Source organism: Euphorbia lathyris, chromosome 5 (genome assembly GCF_963576675.1).
Source record: "Euphorbia lathyris chromosome 5, ddEupLath1.1, whole genome shotgun sequence".
In the NCBI taxonomy this organism is placed as follows: domain Eukaryota; kingdom Viridiplantae; phylum Streptophyta; class Magnoliopsida; order Malpighiales; family Euphorbiaceae; genus Euphorbia; species Euphorbia lathyris.
Window position 1 is genome coordinate 1,553,553 of NC_088914.1, and position 12,406 is coordinate 1,565,958.

The 12,406-nt window shown below is 37.8% G+C and overlaps 1 protein-coding gene across 1 annotated transcript; it reads right to left on the reverse strand.

The window, feature by feature from the left end:
- Window positions 1-1,213: 1,213 nt before the first annotated feature.
- LOC136230723 (probable ubiquitin-like-specific protease 2A) lies at window positions 1,214-12,032 on the reverse strand. Its single transcript, XM_066019889.1, has 7 exons — window positions 11,889-12,032; window positions 3,385-3,616; window positions 3,122-3,289; window positions 2,410-2,538; window positions 2,254-2,335; window positions 2,067-2,177; window positions 1,214-1,498 (listed from the first exon to the last, which is right to left on the reverse strand). The coding sequence occupies exons 1-7, from the start codon at window positions 11,938-11,940 to the stop codon at window positions 1,424-1,426; spliced, it is 849 nt and encodes a 282-aa protein (XP_065875961.1). The 5' UTR covers window positions 11,941-12,032; the 3' UTR covers window positions 1,214-1,423.
- Between the last annotated feature and the right edge of the window lie 374 nt (window positions 12,033-12,406).

Genomic DNA, 12,406 nt, shown 5'->3' on the forward strand with positions numbered 1-12,406 from the left:
TTAAAAAAATAATCGAACAAAGTTTGCTTATTCGCGTGTTCATGATCGAACTTGTTCTTATTCTTAAATCTATAACCGAGCTTTCGAATCGAGTTTCGTTGTACTCAAATTAGGCTTGTTTATAAATTGAATCAAATCGAGCTTTTATCAAACCGACTTGTTGATTGAAATTGAGAAACAAATGCGTATCGCCATTTTGGAAGAAATCAACTAACATAAAATATCGATAACAATAAACATATATAGTAGATAACAATAAGGGAACCAAATACACCATTTGCACACAAAATAATAGATTTATCAAATATCAGCAAATAAAGGTATTAGAGCTCAAATGTCAAAGTTTAGCGTTGAACTAAACCGCACATCAGAACACACGCACTTAACACATTGAAAATTAACGTATATTTTCAATACATGTAAACGCGTTTCAAGCTATGACGCCTAAGGAAAGAGCCGAACAATATTACATAATATATGATATTAGACCAAGCTGTTACAACTCCACAGCATACTGTGAACAATGACAGACCAGAGGAACAAGAGGACTTAAGTAAGCATCCATTGGTTGCTAAAAATAGCGAAAAACTCCATGAAAACTGTTTAAGCAACGTTAATATTTTCTAAGAAAACACCAAAAAAATATCAATCGAATATCCATAGATCAACAGAAAGCACTCCAAGTCCCTGAAACGTGTACATGACACTGACCGTGAACCATAAGATTAGGGCTATAATCAAGCCGAGCATTGACCTACTCATACTCAGTTTGGTAAATAATGAACGAGCTCAAGCTCCACATTTCGTTTGAGGTCGGCTCATTAAAAAATTATATACTCCTAAGTTTCTCACCAGCAGCTAGTTTATTTGTTCACAAACTCTTCTTGCAAATAACTCGTTTATTCAGTTCACGAGCTTTGCTTGCAAACAGCTCATTATTTATGATCACAATTCACAAAACTACGTAGTTTTACATTTGAACCAGTAAAAAAATACCATTATTAAAAAAAAAATCACACTGGCCTTGCTCACGAACTTGTTCATAAACATTATAATCGAGATTGTTCGTGAACCTATAATCGAGCCTGCTCGCGATCTTTCGAGCCGGCTTTCGCCGTGCTCAAGCTTGGCTCGCTTATAAATCGAGCAAAACTCGGTCAAAATTTTATCGAGCCGAACACCGCTATGTTCATTTACAGCCCAAGATGGGATGTACAAAATTCTGCTTTTCCACTATTTATGATCAGAAAATGTCAAGTCTTACAAGTAGCAGAATCAAAGCAATACATCTCCACTTTTGTCTATTTGATCTTCACAATAATTTCATATATATTAACCATAATTAAGTTAGTAATTTCACCTATTTACCCCCAAAATGTAAACATAGCTACAAATACTACCGAATCCGCCCTCCAGCCAGACATCATTGTTCGTCGAGGGGTACGAGTTTCTTGCAGAAGTCCTTGAAGCCGTCTAACTCGAACCATTGTTCTGTCATCTGCAGTTTTTCGAAAAAAAAATAAATAACACTCAATACTTGAATATTCGATCAATCCATCACTGGATAAACATAACAGCAAGACGAGAAAAACGGGTTAATTGCACCATTGGTCACCGAACTTACATGGTTATCTCAAAATAAAATCACTCAACTTTGAGTTTTGTCTCAATTAGGTCATTCAGACGATTTTAGTGGTTAAAAAGGATAAGAATGGTGATATGGGCGACACATCAGCATAAGTCAACTCAGATCTCTCGCCAAAGATGACATATGGAATCCACATATGTGCTACATGGCAACCACGTCGGTTAATTTTATGAAAAACAAACAAAGCTCAATTATTTTCATAAAAATAACCGACACATGGCTGCTTCGTGTCGTTTCGGTCAGAAATCTGAGTTGACTCATGCTGTCGTGTCAGCCATGGCATCATTCTGATGCTTTTTTAGTCACTAAAATCGCCTAAGTGACCTAATTGAAACAAAACTCAAAGTTGAGTGACCATTTTGAGACAACCATGTAAGTTCAGTGACCAACAGTGCATTTAACCAGACGAAAAACCTACAAAGTAAGGGTATTCGTTCATCATAAACTCCGCAGGTGCATTGCGCACGAACAAATCGATGAAGTAGAGAACAAAGTTACCGCAATCTTCGTCATTTGTCTGCTGCGGCACCTGAAATGGTTTCGAAACACATAAACATCGAAGAGTTCAGGTCAAGAAGGCATCAAAGAGCGGAAATTGTAGTTACCTTCGGGACCAATAACGGAATTTCAGAAATGGACTTCTTGCTTTTAGGCCTGCCCTCAAATTTGAAAATGTCCGAGACAAACCTGGATGGAGAAAGGGGAAGCTTTAAGTTCTCAATTTGAGAGGGAAACCGAAACTGAAAGCGATTTGTGCGTACTTTCTTATGTCGGGTTCAAATCGCTTAGGACCTGCCATCTGAAGCGAATCAAGCAACAGCATACATGGAACATTATCCAGCTGCGAACTCTCACCGAAGTTGCAAAAGATCAAGAGATTCCAGTGGCTCCTAAACGCATTCGAAACATCGAAACATCAAAATCTCACACTACAACACGAAAATGGGTGAAAAGAGTGTACATATGTATATGTGGGTTGCTAAATACTGCCCCCATTTGGACTTTTTTGCCCATCTCATAATTTTGATCAAAAACTGAAAATTCTCTCTCCAAAGTCATAAACCCGAACAACAATAATTGAAATTATGAAAATAATTGATGTGTGACAACCCAAACCCCAGAAATGGATGATTACAAGTCAAAAAACATTAAAATTTACGTTTTTTATCAAAGAACTCATGAAAATAATATATTTTTTTATGACGATTTTGCATTTTTCGTCACAAAAAACTGGAGAATTTTGCATTTTTCGTCACAAAAAATTGAACGATTTAGTATTTTTCGTCACTAACAATTTTACGGGCCAAAATTTGGCCTAAACGATGCCTTAGGCCAAATTTTGGCCGATTCTCTCAAAAAAAAATCAGTTTTGAAAAAAATTTATGAAAAGGGCACAATTGTCCAAATGGAGGCGGTGATAAATAATTTGGGGGGTGGTAAATAGCAAAACCCGTGGTATATATAACGGCATACCAGTAAACGATAGGAAGAAGAACATATTTCTTTGTAAAAATGGGCTTATCCTTGATCCAAGACTGCATACATTCTTTCTCGGGGGATTGCATATAAGCGGAAAACCATAGGCAGTCAAAGTACGTAAAAGGCATCCGCTTATCTTCGGGGAGGTTTTTCCACAAATTTCTACACATTTCAAACAAACATTCGAAAACTTGTCAGCAATTTATTCTAAAACTACATTAGCCCTACTCGATAAATTACCGAAGATAATGCCTCACCCGAAATGGATGTCAAATTCTTTAGTACTCAGCAGTGTTCCGGACGTAGCCTTACCCTTTACTCTCATCCTTGACTTACGACGGTAAGGAACAGGTCGCGAGGACCGTGAAGATGATATCTCCAGGCATTCTATCTCGTCATCCGGTTGTGGTGATGATATTTTCAAGCATTCTATCTCTTCTTCTGGTTGTTTTCTAGTCTTCTTCCTCCGAACGTAGCGTATGCAAGGCTCTGCAGAGTTCGTAAAAGCATAAAAACGATCATCCCATCAACGTCTTTATTCGCAATCCGGGATGAAGTTAACATAATTTAACCAATTTCTTAATAAAAAAGGAAAAAACGTAATAATCATTGTCATGAATGAGCATACAAAGATCTCTACACAGAATCATCATTATCACTTCAAACACGATAAATTTCCCCAAAATAACGGAAAAAACAGCATAATTCGCAATCCACGATGACGTTTACAGAATTTAACGAATAATCATTGTCGTGAATGAGCATACAAAGATCTCTACACAGAATCATCATTATCACTTCAAAGCATGAGACGTTTCCTCAAAATAACGAAAAAAACATCATAATTCACAATCCACGATGAAGTTTACCGAATGTAACCAATTTCACTATGTTGCACGGAAGCTCTGCTTTATTAGAGTTTCCGCGTTTTATGTTCGTTTCGGTTTCCATTACCGTTTCCTAGCTAAATTTTCTTAAAAATAACATTTCCTAGTGTCCGTTTCCGTTTCAGTTTCCGTTTCAATTTCCGTGCAACATAGCAATTTCATAGTAAAAAAGGAAAATACGTAATAATCATTGTCATGAATGAGTGTACAAAGATCTCTACACAGAATCATCATTATCACTTCAAAGCACGAGACGTTTCCCCAAAAATACGAAAAAAAGTCGTAATTGGCAATCCATGATGAGGTTTACAGAATTTAACCAATTTCATAATAAAAAAGGAAAACATAATAATAATTGTCATGAATGATCATACAAAGATCTCTACACAGAATCATCATTATCACTTCAAAGCACAAGACGTTTCCCCAAAATAACGAAAAAAACATCGTAATTCACAATCCATGATGAAGTTTACAGAATTTAACCAATTTCATAATAAAAAAGGAAAAACTCGTTCTCATGAATGAGCATACAAAGATCTCTACGCAGAATCATCATTATCACTTCAAACACGAGACATTTCCCCAAAATAACGGGGAAAAACATCGTAATTCGCAATCCATGATGAGGTTTACAGAATTTAACCAATTTCATAATAAAAAAGGAAACATAATAATAATTGTCATAGAGCATACAAACTATTATTTTTTTAAAATGCTGTTTGCCTCACCCGCAACCGTACGAGTACCCATATCGGTGCTTCCTAGCCCCAAACTAATGAAAAATCGTTATAATAGTATTAAAGCCATAAACACTTAGATCGCAATTTTCCCATCGAAAGATCTTGAATCAAAGATGCAAACTTTATCAGCAACCAGTATTGAAGAATGCTTCAACATTAGACTAAATGATTACCTATTTTGAGCTGCAGTGCTTTAACTAAACCCTATGTTATGTGGAAATGAATACGGAAACTGAAACATAAACGCACACCAAGAAACAATATTCGTAAAAAGTATAGGCAACAGAGACAACATACACTTCTAGGAGGTTAAGGTACAGAGTGTTGGACACTCCGGACAGTCCGGGGACACTCAGGACGCGCATCCTACACTCCAACATAAGAGTCCCCTATTTCAGGGACACAACTTCTAAGTTAATTAAGTAGAATATAGGGCTTTTTTTCAATAATTTTACAAAAAAAGAGGGGTTGATAAGGGTGGCCCTGCGCACTCCGCGTCCCCGCTAAGCGAGGGTCCGGGGAGGGGGCAAGCCTTCCCCTGCCAAATTTTTTTTTTTTTTTGGCAAGAGGCCGCTCCTAAGACTCAAACCCGTGACCTCTCGGTCACACAACAACAACGTTTACCATTGCGCCAAGGCTCAGGGGTTGATATAAAAACTAATAGTAAAAGAAAATCTAAATCTAAATAAAAAAATATAGCAGCTGCCCATTTTTCGGTAGTTTAAATAGTTTGAAGTATTAAATGTTTCTTTTTGATGAATTAGTGACTTATTATAGATGTTATTTATAATGACTTATGAATGTTATTTATGATCTCTCTCTATATATATTGGCGTGTCCCCACTGCACCCGTGCCTCGTATTTTTAAAAAATGTCGTTTGCCGCACCTGCACCCGTATGAGTGCCCATGTAGGTGCCTCCTAGTATTCAAAGCTGCCTCTACCTAATTTCTATTTCTAATTTCAAAATAAACATTTTCCAAACATGCAGTGACTGATCTAGGGGGAGCTAGAGGAGCTTGAGCACCCACTAGTCGCCGAAAATTCCATGCAAACTGTGCACGGACCTTTAACTTTTGTTTTACGTAAAAACACCCAAAAAATATCAATTTAGCACCCATAAATCACGAGAGACCAACACAAGATATTTTGACTTAAATATTCAATATTTCTCAGAAATGGTGCAGAATGCTGCAACATAACATAGAAAAAACAGTATCTATTCAAAGCTGCATCAACCTAATTTCTAGTGTCAAAAAAACGTTTTCCAAACATGCAGGGACGGATCCAGGGAGAGCTAAGGGCGGCTTGAGCACCCATGGTAGTCGAAAAACGCCGAGAATTCCATGGGAACTGTGCACAGGACTTTTTTTATGTAAAAACACCAAAAAAATATCAATTTAGCACATATAAATCAAGAGAGACTGCCGCGTAGAGAAGAGAAAGTGGGAGTGATCCCGTATGGGTACGCCTACAACGCCACCCGGATGGTTCTTATCTTACAAGCACCCACTGGACACAGGAAAACACCGAAAATTACATGAAAACTGTGCACGGAGCTTTAATTCTTTTATGTAAAAACACCCAAAAGATATCAATTTAGCACCCATAGATCACGAGAGACCATAGTTGTGAAAGGCGTTCGCCTGGGTCGCCTGAGGCGAGAGGCGACCCAGGCGATCCTTCCAGCGCCTCTGGTGCTGGAAGGCGGGCGATATACAAGAGGCGACCGCCTCTCCAACTCAGGCGAGGGGCGGTCGGAGGCGAGAGGCGGTCGCCTCTTGTAGTTAAGGCGGTAGGTCCTCTTTTATCTCTGTTCGGTGGAAAAAAAAAAATAGAAAAGAAATGTTGTTTTAGGTCAGATATGTAAGTTAAAGATAGAAAGAAAAGAAAAAGAAGGAAAGGAACTTCTCCTCGACAGAAACTCTCACTCATCACAACCACCGCCAATCTTCTTCAACCGGCCAACCATCAGCACCGATCTACTTCTTTGCACTCTAAGGTACTGTTCTTTTTTACTATTCTCTACTCTTCTTTCTACTCTTCTCCTATGTTTTTTGTTTTTATTTTCTTCATCCCACTGATGCTACCGTTATGCTGCCCAAATTTCTACTCTTCTACTTTCTTCTTTATTTTTCTGTTATTTTTGGGATTTTTATGAAAGTTATGTTGATTATGCTACTGTTAGTGATGAAACTGTTTATGAAAGTTATGTGGATGATTTATGGAGGTTATAAGTTTATGCATGTTTATGAAAGTGTGTGAAATAGTATGAAAGTTTGTGAAATAGTGGCTTACTAGTGTCTAATTTTCCAAATTTTGCAGGCTTTTGGACATGAGTATTAGTAATACTAATTCTAATACATCGAAAGCGACAAGAAGAACGAATCCTTGTTGGATGTATGTGCAAGAGGTCAAGGCAGGGAAGTATTAGTAATTCTGATGATGATTTTTGATATGTTATTAGGAATTAGGATCTTATTAGTAGACTAGAAGTTTTATTTTGTTTCATAGCTTTACAAGTTAAACTAGTCAATTTGAGTTATGGTTTTATTTTCTATGTTTTTCTAAGTTGTGTGTCGCGAGGCGATATTTTGCCCTTATCGCCTCGGCTCGCCTTTCGCCTTTCACAACTATGCGAGAGACCACCACAAAAACCCCTTGTCAGTGAATCATGGATCCGTCATTGCAAAAACGGGTTTGCCATTCTCCACTAATCTCAGTTTCTAGTCAAAATTTCACTACCATATACAATCAAGAACAGGAAAATAACAAATTAGCACAAATCCAACACATTCAAGTTCAAGAAAAACAAATTAAAGATTTGCATTAGAGTTTCAAAATAAACGTTTTCCAAACATGCAGGAACGGGTCCAGCGAGGCTTGAGCATCCACTAGTCGCCGAAAATTCCATGGAAAATGTGCCTGGAGTTTTCAAATTTTTTTATGTCAAACACCAAAAAAAATCAATTGGCGCCAATAAATCACGATAGACCCTTATCAGTGAATCTTGGATCCGTCACTGCAAGGGGGCGCTTGAGCACCCACTGGCGATAGAACACTACAATCACCCTTATCAGTGAATCCTGGACCCGTCACTGCAAGGGGCGCTCGAGCACCCACTGGTAGCCAAAAGAGGCAAAAAAAAAATCCATAAACTATGCACGTGCTTTAATTTTTTAAGTAAAAATACCCAAAAAATATCAATTTAGCATCCATAAATCACTATAGACCACCACAAGCACCCCAGTTAATGAATCATGGATTGCGGGGACGTATCCAGGGGAGCTTGAGCACCCATTGGTCCCCGAAAAACGCCGAAAATTCCATGGATACTGTGTTTATGTAAAAACACCAAAAAAAAAAAAAAATCAATTTAGGGCCCATAAAATCACTATAGACCACCACAAGCAATCCTGTCAGTGAATCATGGATTGGGGGGACGTATCCAAGGGGAGCTTGAGCACCCATTGGTCCCTGAAAAACGCCCAAAATTCCATGGATACTGTGTTTATGTAAAAACACCGAAAAAAATCAATTTAGGGCCCATAAAATCACTATAGACCACCACAAAAAAACTCTGCAAGTGAATCCTGCAAACATGGGTGTGCCATTCTCGACTAATCTCAGTTTCCATACAAAATTTCACTACCATATACAATCAAGAACAGGAAAATAACAAATAATAGCACAAATCCAACACATTCGAGTTCAAAAAATTAAAATTAAAGCTTTGCCTTAGAGTTTCAAAATAAACGTTTTTCAAAGATGCACCGACGGATCCAGGGAGGCTTGAGCATCCACTGGTTGCCGAAAATTCCATGGAAACTGTGCACGGAGTTTTCAATTTTTTTTATGTAAAACACCAAAAAAAAATCAATTGGCACGCCCATAAATCACGATAGACCACCACAATCATCCTTATCAGTGAATCTTGTATCCGTCAGGGGGCGCTTGAGCACCAACCAGTAGCCAAAAAAGGCCAAAAATTCCGTGGAAACTGTGCACGGGCTTTAGTTTTTTCAAAGTAAAAATACCAAAAAAAAAAAAAAAAAAATCAATTTAGCATCCATAAATCAGAGGGACCACCACAAGCACCCCAGTTATTGCGGGGACATATCAGGGGAGCTTGAGCATCCCCTGGTCGCTGAAAATTCCATGGAAACTGTGCACTGAGTTTTCAACTTTTTTTTTTACACAAAAACACCAAAAATTATCAATTTAGCGGCCATAAATCACCATCGACCACCACAATCACACTTATCAGTAAATCCTGGATCCGTCACTGCAAGGGGGCGCTCGAGCACCCACTCATAGCCAAAAAAGGCAAAAAAATTCCATGGAAACTGTGCATGGGCTTTAATTTTTTTAAGTAAAAATACCCAAAAAATATCAATTTAGCATCCATGACACAAGGGGCCACCACAAACTTATCCACAAGTCCCCGAAAAACGCCCTCAAAAAACGCCGAAAATTCCATGGATACTGTGCACGGGGTTTTAGTTTTTTCTAATGTAAAAACACCCCAAATAATATCAATTTAGGACCCATAAAATCACAATAGACCACCACAAGCACCCCTGGGTTCCTAACTGCAAACATGGGTGTGTCATTCTCCACTAATCTCAGTTTCCATACAAAATTTTCACTACCATATACAATCAAGAACAGGAAAACAACAAATAATAGCACAAATCCAACACATTTGAGTTCAAAAAAATAAAAATTAAAGCTCTGCCTTAGAGTTTCGAAATAAACGTTTTCCAAACATGCACGGACGGATCCAGGGAGGCTTGAGCATCCACTGGTCACCGAAAATTCCATGGACGGAGTTTTCAATTTTTTATGTAAAAACACAAAAAAAAAAACAAAATCAACTGGCGCCCATAAATCATGATAGACCACCACAATGAATCCTGGATCCGTGACTGCAAGGGGGCGCTCGAGCACCCACTTGTAGCCAAAAAAGGCAAAAAATTCCATGGAAACTGTCTAAAAATACCCAAAAAAATATCAATTTAGCATCCATAAATCATTAGGGACCACTACAAGCACCCCAATTAATGAATCATGAATTCCGGGGACGTATCAGGGGGAACTTGAGCATCCATTGGTCCCCAAAAAACGCCGAAAAGTCCATGGATACTGTGTTTATGTAAAAACACCAAAAAAAAATCAATTTAGGGCCCATAAAATCACTATAAACCACCACAAAAACCCCTGTAAGTGAATCCTGAATCCCTAACTGCAAACAGGGGTTTGCCATTCTCGACTAATCTCAGTTTCCATACAAAATTTTCACTACCATATACAATCAAGAACAGGAAAATAACAAATAATAGCACAAATCCAACACATTCAAGTTCAAAAAATAAAAATTAAAGCTTTGCCTTAGAGTTTCCAAATAAACGTTTTCCAAACATGCACGGACGGATCCAGGGAGGCTTGAGCATCCACTGGTCACCGAAAATTCCATGGACGGAGTTTTCAATTTTTTATGTAAAAACACAAAAAAAAAAACCAAAATCAACTGGCGCCCATAAATCACGATAGACCACCACAATGAATCCTGGATCCGTGACTGCAAGGGGGCGCTCGAGCACCCACTTGTAGCCAAAAAAGGCAAAAAAAAAATTCCATGGAAACTGTATAAAAATACCCAAAAAATATCAATTTAGCATCCATAAATCATTAGGGACCACTACAAGCACCCCAATTAATGAATCATGAATTCCGGGGACGTATCAGGGGGAACTTGAGCATCCATTGGTCCCCAAAAAACGCCGAAAAGTCCATGGATACTGTGTTTATGTAAAAACACCAAAAAAAAATCAATTTAGGGCCCATAAAATCACTATAAACCACCACAAAAACCCCTGTAAGTGAATCCTGAATCCCTAACTGCAAACAGGGGTTTGCCATTCTCGACTAATCTCAGTTTCCATACAAAATTTTCACTACCATATACAATCAAGAACAGGAAAATAACAAATAATCTCGAGCACCCACTTGTAGCAAAAAAAGGCAAAAAATTCCATGGAAACTGTCTAAAAATACCCAAAAAATATCAATTTAGCATCCATAAATCATTAGGGACCACTACAAGCACCCCAATTAATGAATCATGAATTCCGGGGACGTATCAGGGGGAACTTGAGCGTCCATTGGTCCCCAAAAAACGCCGAAAAGTCCATGGATACTGTGTTTATGTAAAAACACCAAAAAAAAAATCAATTTAGGGCCCATAAAATCACTATAAACCACCACAAAAACCCCTGTAAGTGAATCCTGAATCCCTAACTGCAAACAGGGGTTTGCCATTCTCGACTAATCTCAGTTTCCATACAAAATTTTCACTACCATATACAATCAAGAACAGGAAAATAACAAATAATAGCACAAATCCAACACATTCAAGTTCAAAAAATAAAAATTAAAGCTTTGCCTTAGAGTTTCCAAATAAACGTTTTCCAAACATGCACGGACGGATCCAGGGAGGCTTGAGCATCCACTGGTCACCGAAAATTCCATGGACGGAGTTTTCAATTTTTTATGTAAAAACACAAAAAAAAAAAAAAAAAAATCAACTGGCGCCCATAAATCACGATAGACCACCACAATGAATCCTGGATCCGTGACTGCAAGGGGGCGCTCGAGCACCCACTTGTAGCCAAAAAAGGCAAAAAAAAATTCCATGGAAACTGTATAAAAATACCCAAAAAATATCAATTTAGCATCCATAAATCATTAGGGACCACTACAAGCACCCCAATTAATGAATCATGAATTCCGGGGACGTATCAGGGGGAACTTGAGCACCCATTGGTCCCCAAAAAACGCCGAAAATTCCATGTATACTGTGTTTATGTAAAAACACCAAAAAAAATCAATTTAGGGCCCATAAAATCACTATAAACCACCACAAGCACTCATTTCAGTAAATCCTGAATCCGTAACTGCAAAAATAGGTTTTCCATTCTCCACTAATCTAACTTTCCATACAAAATTCCATACCATATACAATCAAGAACAGGAAAGAAACAAATTCAACACATGCGAGTTCAAAAAATGAAAATTAAAGCTTGAAACCCCAAATTGGAAAGAAGAAAATTGAAGGGGAAGAAAGAGTTACCAGAAGCTTGAGAGTTCAGAGAAGTAGCAGTGTTTTCATCAGAAGGGTCCATGGCTACGATACGACGAAGAGAAAAGGCTTCCTTTTTGGGTCCGAAAGGCAAACTTTTGTCTGCTTTAACCGCTCACTCAGTCGCTTGTCTTTCTTGTTTTATACACTCCACTCTTCCCAATTTACCCTTTTCCTTATAAATTGGGATAAAGCCCAAAAATATCTCTAACATTGCCGAGAGCAATTTTAATGGCATTGTATCCATTTGGGTCCTTAAACTAAAGCTTTAAAATCAATTAGAACGCAAACTATCAAAATCATTAATTAGATCCCTGAACTAAGTAAAAATCATCAATTAAATTCCTAACCTATCTTAAAATCGGAAACTGTAACTATTTGATATAGGCTACTAATAATCTTTGTATTGGTTCAAAATGAGTTTGGGGAAGAAGGTCTGAAACTGTTCAACAGAATGATTATCCATGAGTCCTTAATTAAAGATTTTTGTTTATAATGAGGATTCGATT